The sequence below is a fragment of the Buteo buteo genome, chromosome 5 (genome assembly GCF_964188355.1).
Source record: "Buteo buteo chromosome 5, bButBut1.hap1.1, whole genome shotgun sequence".
In the NCBI taxonomy this organism is placed as follows: Eukaryota; Metazoa; Chordata; class Aves; order Accipitriformes; family Accipitridae; genus Buteo; species Buteo buteo.
The window spans coordinates 32154389-32167751 of NC_134175.1; the positions used below are offsets into that span (position 1 = coordinate 32154389).

The window sequence follows — 13363 nt, forward strand, 5'->3', positions numbered from 1 at the left end:
CAAAATCTTATTAAAGGTATCTCATCAGAGGAAGCTCTAAATCAGAAAGACGTTTAAAATTTAGGAATATGGGAGGCCTGTTATTGTCTTAAGTGTTCCATTATTAGCAGTTTGAATGATCCAGGCAAGCTTGTCTCCCAAGTGACAAAAATAACTTGCTGTAAGGCAGTAAATGTGCAAAATTTCATTGGACTAGCTGATATGCTTCTGTGGGAAGACTTTACATTTCAGTGGATGTTCCTCTATTCCATTTAGTTGCCTGAAATAACCTGTTTTACTTTCCTGAATATCTTAAAATGAATTCATTGAGGACAGTGCTCTATCATTAGGGACTAAAGAAGCTGCAATGCCACATTGCATGATCCTGGTCACCAATAATGAAGTACCATAAGCATACATAATAAAGATGTGAAGATGTTTTAGCATTTATCTGAATGTTTTGCACATATTTTTCTTTGTGTAGGTACTCTGACCTGGATGGACATCATCGTCACACAGTATATGATGGGACTTTACCTCATCCGTTTGCAATAACAGTTTTTGAAGACACGATATATTGGACTGACTGGAACACAAGAACAGTTGAAAAGGGAAATAAATATGATGGATCGGACAGGACTGTTCTTGTGAACACCACACACAGACCATTTGACATCCACGTTTACCATCCATACAGACAGCCATTTGGTGAGAAAACTGAATTAGATTTGCATTTAGAGGGTCAGCTGTTAGCCGAAGACTAATTGTAAAGGGTTGTACCTTCATTCATCTTTTGCCTTTCCTGAGGGGAATAAAATGCACGGAGTAAATGTAGGTCTCTACTTGACATCATGAATTGCCTTTTCATTGAATAGCAATGACTGGAAATGCATCATTTTAAATTAGTTTCTGAAACGTCATGGCTTAATGGCATGCATTTCCTGTATATGAAATCATACATGTTTCTCCCACTATGTGCCTACTTATCTAGGTTTTGTTTTTCAACTTACTACATTTAAGTTTTCAATACAGTATTAGACGAGTCTGTTGTAGATTGAGACTGTTGTGTCCCGGGATTTGCAAAGTATGGTAATATTTATTCTTCTGTTTTACCAGTTAATAATCCTTGTGGCACAAACAATGGTGGTTGTTCCCATCTTTGTCTAATAAAAGCTGGTGGTCAGGGTTATTCCTGTGAATGTCCCGATAACTTCATGATAGTACAGTTCGGCAATACAGCCCACTGCCTTCCAATGTGCTCTAGCACCCAATTTCTCTGTGCAGACACTGAGAGGTAAGTCCACTGCTCACCATCTGTTTTTTCAGTGTCTTTTTAAGGATATATTTTACAGTTTAGTCTCTTCAGAAGAGCATGAAATTAGGGATTCCTTCTGCTCTCACTATGAGTTTGTGGTGTGCTTGCAAAGACAAAGCCAGGACCAGACAGGCTTCCATTTTGGAAAAATACTTCTAGACTCCTTGTTTAAATAGTACTTGTTTTTACCTTTCTTCCTGTTTTATGATGCTGCTAATGTAGTAAAGTTCAGGTTGTTAGAAACATGTACCTCCAGAAACCATTTCCAGTTGAATTCACAACGCTGGAACCTTCTCTTATTTTTTGTACGTCTTTTACAATGTATCTGTTTCTGCCAAATATATGCTGTCTCCCAGGAAAGCCATTTAGCTGATGGGGGCACATTTCCAACGCTTTTTCTGAGAGAACAGCAGTATGGGAGATGAATGGTTATATAAGAACTACTGTGCTGATATTGTATCACTCTGGTGTGCTTACTAGGTAGCCCTCTGAAGCAATGTTACAATGATAATCCCTAGTGAAATTCTTGTGCAAAAGTTCAGATGGCTTGTTAAAAGGTTGCCTCTTTAAAAATCCAATTGAAGATTGATCTAAAGAGAGAAGGTTACCACAAATACACATAAAAATTAAATCCTTATTAATTTGCTGTGAGCTTCCTTCTAGAGGCCCACCAATATAAACTGTTTCTGGTGACAGTATTCTGGCATATTTTGTTAGCATTTGACATGAAACAGAAGACATGAAACTCAAGGTGTCTTGGAAATTACAAGAAATAACGCTGAGACAAGACTGTCTTTTGTGCTGTAAAAGGATGGTTGTATATCTGTAGAGACATATCCTCAAGAAAGAAAACACTGTTTTCTCTTTGTAGGTGTATTCCTATCTGGTGGAAATGTGATGGACAGAGGGACTGTCGAGATGGCTCTGATGAGCCCCCTACCTGTCCGCACCGATACTGTCCTGTTGGTCAGTTCCAGTGTAATGATGGGAACTGCACAAGCCCACATTTCTTGTGCAATACCCAGCCAGAGTGCCATGACAGATCAGATGAAGATTCTGTACTTTGTGGTATGTTACAATTAATAAATTTAAGTGTTTTGCCAGTACAAGAAGTGTAAACTGTATATAAATTTCAGAATCATCTCTTTTTAACAGATGAAAAGCTGAGGTAGACAGTTGCAGTCTTTTCTAGTCTTGTACCTGCTAGAGCAATTCTCCTCAGTGCAAAAGCAGCGTAAAGGAGACCAAAAATGTACTATATCAAACCAAACATTTTCTATACCTTTGAGACAGATTTGTACTGGTATAAATTACAATATGAGGTATAAAATACTAGAAGCAGGACCCATTTTGTTTTGTTCCAAGTAAAGCCATGGTGAGTATGAGGAATCTAAGGCTTCCTTATGCCCAGGTCAATCTACCAGGTATGCTAATTTTCCCCTGTATTCTAGAGCTTTGTGTGATGGGACAAAATTATTTCACCCTCTGCATTGCACAAAATCCAGTGCGTGTGGGCAGATTTGTTTAGGAGAGCTGTTCGTGATGGCAGTATTTTAGAAATGTAGCCTAATTATGCTTGTGGAATAGTGTTATTTCCTTAAAACTCTGTCTTATTCCACATACTTATGTCTAATTTAAAAAAGCACGTCCTTCATTCTCTTTTTGTAAATAATGTAGTTCTGGCAGTTGCAAGCTTAGTAATACAAAGGGGAGGTTGTGGTGGGGAAAGCAGTGTGGTTGTATAATTGATAGTTTCATTGCCTTTCATTAGCAAAGTGTTTCTAACAATGACAGAATTAAATTAAATGTCAATTTTTCCTGAGTTTCAAATAGGTAAGCTCTTAAGTGTGGCACAGGGGAATATTAAACAAGTAGAAATGTGGCAGCTGCATAATGTGTCATTGGTTTTAACGTACTGGGTACAATAAAAGTCAGTTTAGGTCCATATAATTTCTTCTGCTCATCATCTCATGCATGGGAATAGAATCCTTTAGTCTAGAAAATGTATGGAAATTATAATATACTGTTTCGTCTTGAACAGTTTGGCAGTATATGTAAAAAAGTAGTAGGGTGGTGTCCAGTGAGACATACAAAGTCTGGAAGCAGAGATCAGTGTTGACTCCAGTGCTGATTTTCATAGACCTTCAGAGCTTCCCTCAGTTTGCCAGCATTGCTGACATCAGCTTCCAGTGCTTTGGCCTCTGGGATTAGAGGCTGTACATTTATAGGTTGTGGAGCTGATATTAGCATGGTCTTCTGCTAAGTTTTCTGACATGTTCATTCATAGAGGAACAGGCTCTTCAGGCAATGTACAGTTAAGTTGGTAGCATGGCCAGAGCCACAATGTCACTTAGCTTCTCTGCGAAGTGACTGGGAGCCCCTGCCTCAATCATGTTTGAATGCTGGGTTTATTCCCCTCTGCTTTAGGAGAAGATAGTATCTGTCTCACTCCTAGAAAAATGTAGAGCCTTAGTGAGCTTGTCTGAAGATGCCTGTGGGAAATGTGCCATGTGGCATTAGAAATCTGTACCTTAACTGGGCAAGTAAATGTGATGTTGAAAATTTTTACTGGCTTTCTTCTTCACTTGTGGTGTAGACATGATAACTGCTCAATTGACATAACAGCAGCAGATCATTCCTGTAAGTTTCAGTATCCTAACAGCCAATTTGTATTCTTTCAGCTAATCACCAGTGTGAAACTCATCAGTGGCAGTGTGCCAATAAACGATGTATCCCAGAAGCCTGGCAGTGTGATAGAGAGGATGACTGTGGTGACAACTCGGATGAAGATAGTATTCACTGTGCCAGTAGAACCTGTCCCCCGGGCCAATTTAAATGTGACAATGGCCGCTGCATCCCACAGTCCTGGAAGTGTGATGTGGATGATGATTGTGGTGATAACTCTGATGAGCCATTCCACGAATGCAGTAAGCACACAGCTGTAGTAAGCTGCATACATTGTAGTGCACCAAAAGCAGAACAAACTGCATTACTTAATTTTCCTGAGGTTGAAAATTTATTGGAAAGGATTATTTTCTGCAAGCTAATTGAAGTCATGTGTTAGAGTGTTAAAAGAGTGTTAGAAAACATAGAGGCTATGTGATAATTTACTACTTACTTATTCTTGAAGGGGAGAAAGTTTATTTATGCTGGCCAGATTATCAAGAGCTGGCAGCGTCTCACTCTGACTTGCTTGATGCTAGCAGCATCCTTTGCTTGGCCCCTAACAACACTTTGTAAAAAGGATATATGCTCATCCATTGCCTATGTGGAAGCAGTGAATGCCAGTTCACCAATTTTTACTTTGTTTCACTTTGACGTATGACATATGTCATACTTTTTACAAAAACAAAGTAAAGTTTCATTTCTTGAAGCTAAAATTTCTCATGATGATAGGCACATGATTTGGAAACAAAAGCTCACAAGGAGAACAAACACAGAGCACAGTCTAGCCTATGTTTAACAGCAGGATTTTCCTATGTGCTCCAGCATGTCTCTTTGAGTCACTGGCGATCTGGAAGAACTTGTGACCAAGTTTTGCCATCTGAGGACAAGCTGCCTCCTCTGGCTTCCAGGTTTGGAGCTTCTATTACCACCGTTACCAGCTCTAAATATTTCAGGGAAAAACACACTGAATGTCAGTTGAACCTGTCATGGCTTTGTAGCATATACAGAATACAGGCAGCATAGATTGGAAAAGATAGTAAAAACAGATACATTTAACACTTCCTCTTTTACAACACTGAAGTTAGCAGATAGCTCTTTTTAGTAGAAATAAGTGACTATGAATTATAACAGATTTTGAAAGGCAGACTAGCAACGACGGTTTAATGGCTAAGTGACACTAACTTTGACAACTGCCTCTTTCAGTGGGCCCTGCCTATCGGTGTGACAATCACACACAATTCAGCTGTAGAACCAACTACCGTTGTATACCATCGTGGGCAGTGTGCAATGGGAATGATGACTGCAGAGACAACAGTGACGAACAAGGCTGTGGTATGTTCAGGGAAGGTCATTTCAACATAACATTGTACCTAAAATATTTCTCCAATTTACAAACACCTTGATTTTCTGAAAATCTTTAGTAATCATGTACCTGAGTATATTTTGTTTGATATCAATTAATTAGCCTGGTAGTTATTTGTCTTTATGTGCAGCAATTGATTGTGCAGTTCACATGTTTATGAGCTCTGAAGATCAGGATTTTATTATTTTGCCTGATATGTCATCAGATGAAACAGGAAATACTTTTATTTGAGCTGAACTATTTTAGACAATTACAACTGTCAGTGTTTTCTACATTTACTTAATTAACCTTCTGTGCTGGTGAAACTGTCAGTATGGGAAATACGATGATGCTTTCCCAGACCCTTGATTTGTGTTGAAACCTTTCATACACTTATACACAAAGCTTAGAGGACATCAGATCACTATATCGGAACCAGGAAATACTTGAAAGTGTAACACACCATGAGGTCAAGGTGCCTTCCTTTGACAGTACTAAATTTATCTCTGTGTTTCCATCTCAGTTCTATATACTTATTTCAGCTGTTTCTTAATCAATTCTGTACTACTTGGCCCAGTTTGTGGCACAAACACAGAATCATAGAATCATTTAGATTGGAAAAGACCTTCAAGATCATCAAGTCCAACCATCAACCATGCCCACTAAACCATGTCCTGAAGTGCCTTGTCTACACGCTTTTCAATACCTCCAGGGATGGTGATTCAACCACTTCCCTGGGCAGCCTGTGCCAATACCTGACAACCCTTTCAGTAAAGAAGTTTTTCCTAATATCCAACCTAAACCTCCCTTGCTGCAACTTGAGGCCATTTCCTCTCGCCCTATTTCCAGCCACCTGACAGAAGAGACCAGCACCCACCTCGTTACAACCTCCTTTCAGGTAGTTGTAGGGAGCGATAAGGTCTCCCCTCAGCCTCCCTTTCTCCAGACTAAACAACCCCAGTTCCCTCAACTGCTCCTCATAGGACTTGTGCTCCAGGACCTTCACCAGCTTCGTTGCCCTTCTCTGGACACACTCCAGCAACTCAATGTCTTTCCTGTAGGGAGGGGCCCAAAACTGAACACAGGACTCGAGGTGCGGCCTCACCAGTGCTGAGTACAGGGGAACAATCCCTTCCCTGCTCCTGCTGGCCATGCTGTTTCTGATGCAGGCCAGGATGCCGCTGGCCTTCTTGGCCACCTGGGCACACTGCTGACTCATATTCAGCTGGCTGTCAACCAGACCCCCAGGTCTTTTTCTACTCTATCTACTTTTTCATCTCTATCTACTTCCATTATCTTCTGTGCATTCCAACTTATCCAAAGACTATGCTAATGTATGCTGTTTTGTTGGAAAACTCTCTACACTGCAGAGGAGATGACTTGCAGTCCTTTTGGAGATTTCCGTTGTGACAACCATCGATGTATCCCGCTGCGCTGGAAGTGTGATGGAGATAATGACTGTGGAGATAACTCTGATGAGCACAACTGCAGTGAGTTTTTTGGCTGTCATGATATAGTCCAGCTTTTGACTTAACTATCCTTCTATTTCGTATGAGAATGGGGCAGACAGCTCTCAACTGCAACTGCAGCTGTTCTGTTGTTTTACTCTATAGTCTGTCTTTTCTTTGCTGAAATACCACAGTGATGTCACAAGGAAGCATTTTGGATACATAAACCCACTGATAAATCCAGTCATCACAATAACACAAATTCCTGTTTTCCACTAAGAAGTGACATTTGAATTCTGCCTTGTGTGCAAATGTAGTACTATATAGTTCCTTAAACAATAAGAGTGGGTCTTTTTTTTTTTTTTGTGATTTGGAATAAAAATTCCTGTATAATTCTGTGATGAAACAAAATCCACAATGAATTTCCTTTTTTCTATGTCAAGAGGGACATAGAATGTTTAACATAATTAAAGAGTATTGGGGAGAATGCTGTTTTAACATCATTTAGTTTTAAGGATTATACCACATTATCTGCCCATATTACTTTTGTCTGGTTTAATGAGACAGGTGTGGATGTTTAAATCTACATCTGGGGAACTTTTCATATTTGTACATTCATTTTAAATGAAGGTCCTCGTGAATGCACAGAAAGTGAATACCGTTGTGACAATTTGCGCTGCATTCCTTCCCGGTGGATCTGTGATCACGATGATGACTGTGAAGACAATTCAGATGAACGTGACTGTGGTAAGTATTGTCAGGATGCTGCCTCTTACGTGTTCACACTTTTGTTTCTAATGTGATAAATTATTCTGAAAAATGATTTTTTTATGGGAAGCATCTTTAATGGAGTAATGTTGACCAGAGCACTTCAGTCATTCCACCAAAAGTAGAGGATACCACAGTTCTAATAGTCTGGGATTTTTCAGTCTTTTTTAGAATGTTGTTCTCAAAAAGTAAACCCTTTATCTGGATTTGAACAGGAAGACATTTCACCAGTTACTTCTGAATCTTTTCAGAGCTGAGGACCTGCCACCCGGGTTATTTCCAGTGTGATAGTGGACACTGTGTTGCAGAGCGCTTCAGATGTGATGGAAATGCAGACTGCCTCGATTTCTCTGATGAAGCAACTTGTCGTGAGTTTCAAGCTTTGCAATTGGTGCTCATTGAGCTCACTTCTAGAAAGATTTTCACTTTTCTCTCTCTTTAAGTGAGATGAATCCTTAGAGGTATAGAGTTCTGCAACATGCAGTGATGTCAGTAAAAATTCATGATAAGTATAATGTTTTGAATTAGCTTTTAAATATAATAATTGATTGCCATCTATTACACTGATTATAAACACATTCCTAATGTTAGGAAATTAATGTGTTTACAAGGTCCAGCAGAAGATACACATATGATTGAATTAAAATTTTTGACTATCCCACAGACACTGCAAGATCCACTGTTTCAGTTGTAGTGTATTCTGCTAAGGTTCTGTAATGGGATTGTTTTTTATAAAGCTCAAAGGTGTGTATAGTTTCCTAAAGTATCAGTGAAGCCAAGGAAATAAAATACTTTTCTGTTTCTGTCTTCTGTGTATTGATCTACTGTGAAAAAATAGCTGTATACTGTAGCTTATATGGAGCTACACCTCCAGCTGTTTACCCAGAAAGTATTGTTCCCAGTTGAAATGAAAAAAACACCTCTCTGCTCTATCTGTGCTGACTGACATTGGCTTTTTAGGTGATATTGAAGTGTTGGTTCTGACTTATACGTTCAAATGATTTTAGGCTTTAGTACTCGGGAGAATTCCTTTCTCTTCATGCTGGTATCAGGGCAGTTCTGTCCATCTTCCTGTGTACTTAATTTTAACACCTGTGCTTTGTGTAAGAAGGGGCGTATGGACAGTAGGACCTTTATTTTTCTGATGGTAACCACATCCTGGAACGTACATCGCAACAGTTAGTCTTTCAGAACATGAGTTACACAACGTTGGGCTGTTCTTGAAGGGAGGAAAAAGTGTATGAGAAGCCATTGAAAGGGCAAGGGTATGGTTTATTCATGTAGTTTGGAAGAGTCATATTTTTGTTTTCTCTTTGCTCTAGTTAGTTTTTTTTCACAGCTTTTGCAGAATCTGGGTATTTTTTTTTACTATACCAACATGAGTCATTTTGGAATTAGATATCTTAGGTACTTCTTCAGTCATTCGCATTTGGTCCCAGTGATGTTATTTACCTTTATTACTGAACTAGATTTGTCAGTAACAAATTGAAGTAGCATTTGTTAAATTAATGACAGTTTATTTTTGAAAGCTTCTGGGAGTAATTTATGTTGTTTCACTATTCATTCAAACTTGAATTAATTATGTTATAGCTACCAAGAAGTCCTCGATCCTTGCAGTCTTTTGTTGCTATAGATCTTTGCAGTGCCTCATATTGTATCTCCTACTATGGAGAGAAGTGTATTGAAAAAATAATATCGGGTTGGGCTGAATGTTTTTCAGGAAAACCTAAAATTTTCATTGTAAATGAAAATGTCATAATAATTTTCTTTTCTTCAGCAACACGGTATCCTAATGGTACATACTGTCCGCCCATGCTGTTTGAATGTAAAAATCATGTCTGTATCCAGCCATACTGGAAATGTGATGGTGATAATGACTGTGGAGATGACTCCGATGAAGAACTTCACCTTTGCTGTAAGAGAGAAAGATTATATTAAAATGAACAATATGCATAATAAAATCTCTAATTACAATAGAGAGAACAATTAGAAAATAAATTTTAAATATTTTCTTCTCACTGGAGATTCTCACAGTCTTAATTCAAGATGAGTGTTGAGAATTTTGCTTCATATGCAAGTTCACTTCCTCCTCCTCCAGTATGTTTCTCACTGCTTTGCAGATGTTTGTATATGTGGTTATAAAAAAAGGGAGAAATATGTCAAAGAGATAAGGACACTATTTCACATTTTCAAGTTGGTTATCCTAAAATAAGGGCATCAGTTTGCAATTAAAGATTAATTTAGGTAACATATATTCTCAAAGGTGCTGAGCTTTTAAAGCTATCAGTGTAGTCAGGACATCTTTGTAAATATGGTTGAGGGAGTCCTGACTTTAGCTCTAAAAATGAGGTGTTGGAGGTGCTACTTAAACAGTTTTTGTCAGTTATGCACTATATAGCCACTTAAATAGCATGTGGGCTTTTCAGTCAGTTTACTTCATAAACAGATATAGAAACCTCAGTGTTATATGTAGCCATAGGATATGCCTTTGGCCAAAGACGATGTACTGTCTTCTGATAAAAAATGAGTAATGTTCTAATATACAATCACCAAAATGTGGAGAAAATATTCTTTGGCGTCTGAATGCTTCCACACCTTTTAAAATACAGGAAACATATAATTGTTACCAGGTAAAAGTGATTGTGATAATTTGTGACTTAATGGCATGAAGTATCAAAGTGTGACTGACTTGATCTCTGTGGTTTCAGTGGATATTGCTTGTGAATCTCCATTCCGTTTCCGATGTGAAAACAATCGTTGTATATATAGTCATGAGCTGTGCAACCAGGAGGATGACTGTGGAGATGGAAGTGATGAAAAAGAGGAACACTGTATGTTTACACAAACTTGAGCAGCAAATTCAGTAACTGTGATGTGCTTAATGTTTAATAATACCAAAGGACTACAGAAATGTCAAAATTAAACATAAATTATGAAAACTAGAGCTCAGTATGAAATAATTTGAACTATAATTATTGGTACTATGTATTCACAGCTCTCTGTACAAGTAGCAAAAATCAGCAAACGTTTGTCTGAAAAGTACAAAGCATGATTTGCAAAATCATATTTTATTTTATTATGAATAGCTGTTAAATTGTGTCATCTTATTATGAACTCCACTTAAGGAAGAAGAAGGAGTTTGGCTGTATCATAAAATAAGGATGGGATGGATAGCTGGGACTTTTAAAATAGAGAAAACGGTACTTCTGAATTTGTGGTACTGTTATGCACATAGTAACAGTGTTGATATTTAGGTCCAAATCCTGCAGAAGCTCTTAATATTCAGTAGGCTTCTGCGCTTGGATATCTTATGTAGTTCTCACTGACTATGTTGATTTTTATATTATCAAGTTTAATCATATTTTTGGTTGCTTAATGATATTATTTGCTGGCTTTATTGTACAATATTCTTAATAGTTTTCACAATAATCTCTTGAAGTCTGTAGATGTATGAAGTATATCGTTAAGGGATATTAATAGATTTGTGCTATTAAAAAGAAAGTTCAATCATCTATTAACAAGAAGACTTTACCTTCTATCTTTATAAAATGGAGGGGCTTCTTTCAGTTCTTGGGGATGTGACTAGAAGGCAGGAGGCCTCAGTTGTAGTATTAGCCTTACTGCAGAATTCACTCTAGTTGTTATTTTACCAGATTGCATCAGCTTCCTTGTTTGCAATGTGGAATAGTGCTGTCTGTTGGTACTACATAGCTGAAACTGTGACAGAGGAGTGTTTATCTTCTTGACTGTAGGTAGAGAACCAACCCCAAGACCTTGTACAACTGAAGAATTCAAGTGCAGTAATGGAAATTGCGTTCCTCTACATTATGTCTGTGACAATTATGATGACTGTGGAGACCATTTTGATGAAATGGGCTGCAGTAAGTAATAATATCAATAGAATATAAAATTACAATGCTATTGAAATAAAAATTTCTGAAATTGATAATAATACATGTTTCTTCTTGAATAGCATACTAAGAGGTATTGATTTTTAATTAGTCTGTACTAGGGTTATCCAATTAGCCATGACAATATCTTCTGTTTTCCTTCTTTTGGGGGATTTAAAAGATGTGTAGATGTGGCACTTACAGACATGGTTTAATGGGACTTGGCAGTGTTAGATTTATGGTAGGACTCGATGATCTTAAAGGTCTTTTCCAACCTAAATGATTCTATGATTCTATGAAATTCAGCCCTCTGAACAGTCCTGTTTAGGTTTAGAGTATTTTTGCATCACAAAAAACGGTTTGATTTTGATCTTGTTTTGAAATGGGTTGCATTATGGAGACAAGAACATCCAGATATTTAGATCATAATTGCAATAGGCCAACCTACGGAATTATTCATGGGCAGAGTTTGAACTGGTATAGGTTGCTCTAACCCTGTTAAAAACAAAAAGTATATTCAGATGTTTCTATTTTCCTGTTTACAGACATGACCACAGAATTCTATAAGAACAGGCAGACCTCGGGCTGAGGGCCCTCTCAGATCCTCTGCACAACTTTTATTAACTGTGCATATAAATTTACTAGCATCCATTTAGATGCAAAAGCTTTGACTTGAACTTCGAGGCAAGAGAAAGTATTCTCATGGAATTTGGAAAAAAAACCCCCAAACAATTCCTAACTCTTTATATCAATATATAGACAGCTGCAGAGTGATAATATGAGCATGTACTTGCAATTTCAATTTGTCAGGCTTTGATGGCTTCAAGTGAAAGTGTGCCAAATGATGCACTGGTCATTTACAATCCAGCATGCTTGTAAAATGCAAGTAACTCAGAAGCCTATAGTGCAGTCCATTTTGAAGCAGCTGGTTTCTCTGTTTCACATACCATCCCAATGGTCTTTAGGTAATATAACCTAATGCAATGACTTGATGAAAATAGAAAAGTATAAAAAGGATATGAAACAGTGCAAAACAGACATTTTCTGGCAGTCAGCATTCTACTGTTTTGGGGATAAATGTGAATGCAGATCAGATGGTAACATTTGTAGCCTTCCCAACTTCAAATACCTTTGTTATAGAGAAAATAGAATATTTATGTATGTGTGTGTACAATGAATTTATGCTTCTACATAGATATGAAATTGAGCTATTTAAACTTGATTTAATCAGTACTGGGATGTGTATGCATAAAGGAGATAATCAGCTCAATATAAGGTCTTTGCCGTACATCTGTGTCTTTTTCTCATGCCCTGTCAATAAACATATATTATTTATCTTTTCTACTTATATAACAGATTTGAATTTGAAAGTACTTTGTGTATATGTAGAGTGTGCCAGAATTAATAGAATTCTATATGTACTTTGAGAAGACTATAATTTTCATTATCTGTTACAGAGGGTCTGTTATCCCTGACTTGCCTTTTCCATTATAGGCATGTTTTAAAGGGCAGTGCATTCTGTGCAATGACTTGTATTGTCTTCAGTAGGCTTTAGATGAGGTACGGCATGAACAAGCTGTCATCTTCTCTCTAATTTCCAGATATAAATAATGTAGGGCCTGTGTTATGCGTGATAGCAATTGAAAACATTTTTTATTTAGCTTATAAGAAAGGACTGGGTAAGAAAGAGGTAGGCTGGCAAAGGTAGAAGTTAGTCCCTTAAATAGCTTCTGCAGTTGCTGCAGATTAGTGGTAATGTAGAATGCCATTTCTCTTAAGGAAGGTGAGCTTTGATGGTTATGGCTCTTATCCTGACCATGTTCACTCAACTTCTAGGGGTTAAACTGCTTAGTTGACAGTTGTCTTGGCCAGCTTTTACAACCCTCTTCTAGTTAGTTATGCCTTAGAGAATAGATGTTCACACTGAGTTTCAGTTAGCAAAAAAGGAAAGAAA

The 13363-nt window shown here is 37.7% G+C and overlaps 1 protein-coding gene across 1 annotated transcript in view; it reads left to right on the forward strand.

The window, feature by feature from the left end:
- The window catches only part of LRP2 (LDL receptor related protein 2), a 134381-nt gene that overhangs the window by 96775 nt on the left and 24243 nt on the right, over positions 1-13363 (forward strand). Inside the window, exons 53-63 of the mRNA XM_075028519.1 lie at positions 464-687; positions 1096-1273; positions 2166-2362; positions 3976-4221; positions 5165-5293; positions 6674-6793; positions 7382-7498; positions 7771-7887; positions 9297-9434; positions 10228-10350; positions 11272-11400. Of these exons, the coding sequence (XP_074884620.1) occupies positions 464-687; positions 1096-1273; positions 2166-2362; positions 3976-4221; positions 5165-5293; positions 6674-6793; positions 7382-7498; positions 7771-7887; positions 9297-9434; positions 10228-10350; positions 11272-11400 (1718 nt within the window). The remainder of the gene's footprint in view (positions 1-463; positions 688-1095; positions 1274-2165; positions 2363-3975; positions 4222-5164; positions 5294-6673; positions 6794-7381; positions 7499-7770; positions 7888-9296; positions 9435-10227; positions 10351-11271; positions 11401-13363) is intronic.